Below are 2,859 nucleotides of genomic sequence, written 5' to 3' on the forward strand. Positions count from 1 at the left end.
AAAATAAGGCAGAAATACTTAAAAATCAGGTGGAATTCTTAGGAATTCAAATAGATAAAAATGGAATTAAAATGCAAACACATATAGTACAAAAAATAATAAATTTAAATGAAACCCTAGATACAAAAAAGAAATTACAATCATTCTTAGGATTAGTTAACCAAGTTAGAGAATATATACCTAAATTGGCAGAAAATTTAAAACCTTTACAGAAAAAATTAAAGAAAGATATAGAATATCACTTTGATGAAAAAGACAAAACATATATACAAAAAATAAAAGATATGTGTAAAAAATTACCAAAACTATATTTTCCAGATGAAAATAGAGAATTTATATATATAGTAGAGACAGACTCAAGTAACCATAGTTATGGAGGAGTACTTAAATACAAATATAAGGATGAAAAAATAGAACATCACTGTAGATATTATTCAGGATCATTTACGGAACCACAGTTAAAATGGGAAATAAATAGAAAAGAATTATTAGCTTTATATAAGTGTTTATTATCGTTTGAACCATATATAGTATATAACAAATTTATTGTTAGAACAGATAACACACAAGTTAAATGGTGGATAACCAAAAAGGTACAAGACTCAGTTACAACGAAAGAAATACGAAGACTCGTATTAAATATACTAAATTTCACATTTACAATAGAAATAATTCCTACTGACAAGAATGTGATTGCAGATTACTTATCAAGACAAAAGTACACAAACAAATGAAGAAGAAACTACACAAGACCTATTTTCAATACTTACTACACTATCACTACAAATGACGGAAGTAGAAAAGAGGTTGCAGATTATAGAAGCAAAAAACCTAAGCCAGCAGCATGGCTCAAAACATGCGGAACTAAGCCAGCAGCATGGCTCAAAACATGCGGACCTAGGAGGTGACGTTGGGAAACACCTAAAAACCCAAAACCTACAAACTAACACTATTTTACATACAGCTGCAGGTACATCAACATCAGCAATAAGAAAAGGAAAACATACAAATACAAATATGAACGCCATGTTCAACAAGCCATATACCCCAAAATCCCAAAATCCTTTGACACCATCACCACAAACAACTAGCTATAGAGAAAGCTTAAACCAGGAAAAACAAACCTACGATTATATTACCAACAGCTATATACAAAATATCCACAAGATTCAAACCTTTTTAAACCTAAATCCGAGATCAAAAACAATCCAAAACCCAAAAACAGACTATATAACACAACCATTACAAGGATACAACCGACTGATTGCCCAACCAGGGACGAATGCAAATTTAGTTAAAACATGTTACAATTACGGACTATTAAGTACAGTGTACACACAAACCGGACAAGAAATAGCTACAATACCAGAGCTATATAGTGCCTTTACTACCTACAAGAGAATCACCAAAGGAGACCTATTTTATATAAAATTTTATGTAGCACCAGCAGAGATACTCTATAACGAGATAAAACCAATAATCCAAGTTATTAAATTAGGACTAACTAGAGAAATGATTATCCCAGAAAATGTACAAATACAACCAGAAATACCCAAACCTGATATACCAGCATTCTACTCAAACAAAAGAATTATAGGACTATCAACCATTCTAAGTGAACTAGTCAACAATTATGTAGAAGAAAAACCTATTTGGGGATACCAATCCCGAGAACACACGATGATCTACACCCATTCAAAAAACCTAAGGGAAAACGACATGGAAGAGATACGGAGATGGATTAAAACATTAATCCAACCAGAAGAAGCACCCATTACAAGAGCTATTAGAGGAGAATTTATTTCTCAAAACTTAATGACAAGATACTGCAAACAAATTAGTCCAATCTACTCAGAGCACATATGTTCGAAATGTCAAGGAGAGAAAAACATAGTTCCAGAAATCAAATTTGAAGAAGAAGAAAACTAAAAAGATACGCAACAAAATATCAAGAAAGAGACAAAGGAATCTTACAACAAAAGCTACAAGACAAAAACAAAAGGACAGCTAGCAGGATCGGCAGGACCCAAGAAGAAGCAGAAAATGACATAAAGAAAAAAGCTATGTAATTATTAAAGCAACTTTTGACTTTATGTAAATTATTTTCCGTCTTTTAGTTTTTAAGTTGTTGTTGTGAGTCCCACTTTATCACTACCACTGTCAGTGGAAAAACTGTTGGGAACGCGTCTTTTACTTTAATTTTAGACCGTCCAAGTGTAAAGTTAGGAGGACGATGTTTGGATTAGTTTCCGTTATAAATAGACAGCCCTTAAGGCTTAGAGGGACACACCTTACCTTACCCCTTTCACATCCTTCTGAAAAAACTCTCTTGTAACCTCTCTTGTAAAAATCTATTCAGTGAAATAAATTAACATCTTTAATCTATGGAGCAATCCAAACCTATGAAAGAAGAAATCCCCGATATACAGTATCAAGTAAGTTTTTTTTAAAATATGTATAGCTAAATACATATATTCCTGAAATCTCTAGATTATCATAATTGTTATCATGTTATAACTGTTATTTAGAATAATTTTAGTAAGTTTGCCATGAATAATTATGCTGAGAGTAGTTTAAGCCCAGACTATGCCATCCTAAGGGTGAAACCAGTAAGGCAGAAGGCCGTGGTAGGGAAGTAACCAGAGTTGAGGCGCTGTTAGGGTAAAACGATTGAAGCAAAAAATCATGGTAGTGACTAAAAGAATTGTTCTTAATAACTTGTTATAGGATGACGATAAACATGATAAACGAAGAGATTAAAGGAATATTTTTAGCCAAAACATCAAACAAAAATGGATCATCCTTACATCTTAGATAACACTGATGAATATAAAATAACCATTTTACACATACTTAGAT

The 2,859-nt window shown here is 32.1% G+C and overlaps 1 protein-coding gene across 1 annotated transcript; it reads left to right on the forward strand.

Moving 5' to 3' along the window:
• The first annotated feature begins 786 nt into the window (after window positions 1-786).
• LOC138899987 (uncharacterized) lies at window positions 787-2,430 on the forward strand. The gene has a single exon (XM_070186688.1). The coding sequence runs from the start codon at window positions 787-789 to the stop codon at window positions 1,927-1,929; it is 1,143 nt and encodes a 380-aa protein (XP_070042789.1). The 3' UTR covers window positions 1,930-2,430.
• Window positions 2,431-2,859: the final 429 nt, after the last annotated feature.

This window comes from Nicotiana tomentosiformis, chromosome 10 (assembly GCF_000390325.3).
Source record: "Nicotiana tomentosiformis chromosome 10, ASM39032v3, whole genome shotgun sequence".
NCBI classification, from domain to species: Eukaryota; Viridiplantae; Streptophyta; class Magnoliopsida; order Solanales; family Solanaceae; genus Nicotiana; species Nicotiana tomentosiformis.

Excerpts from the sequence above, each read along its gene's own strand:
- LOC138899987 (XM_070186688.1), top strand. The coding sequence starts at position 787 with ATGACGGAAGTAGAAAAGAGGTTGCAGATTATAGAAGCAAAAAACCTA.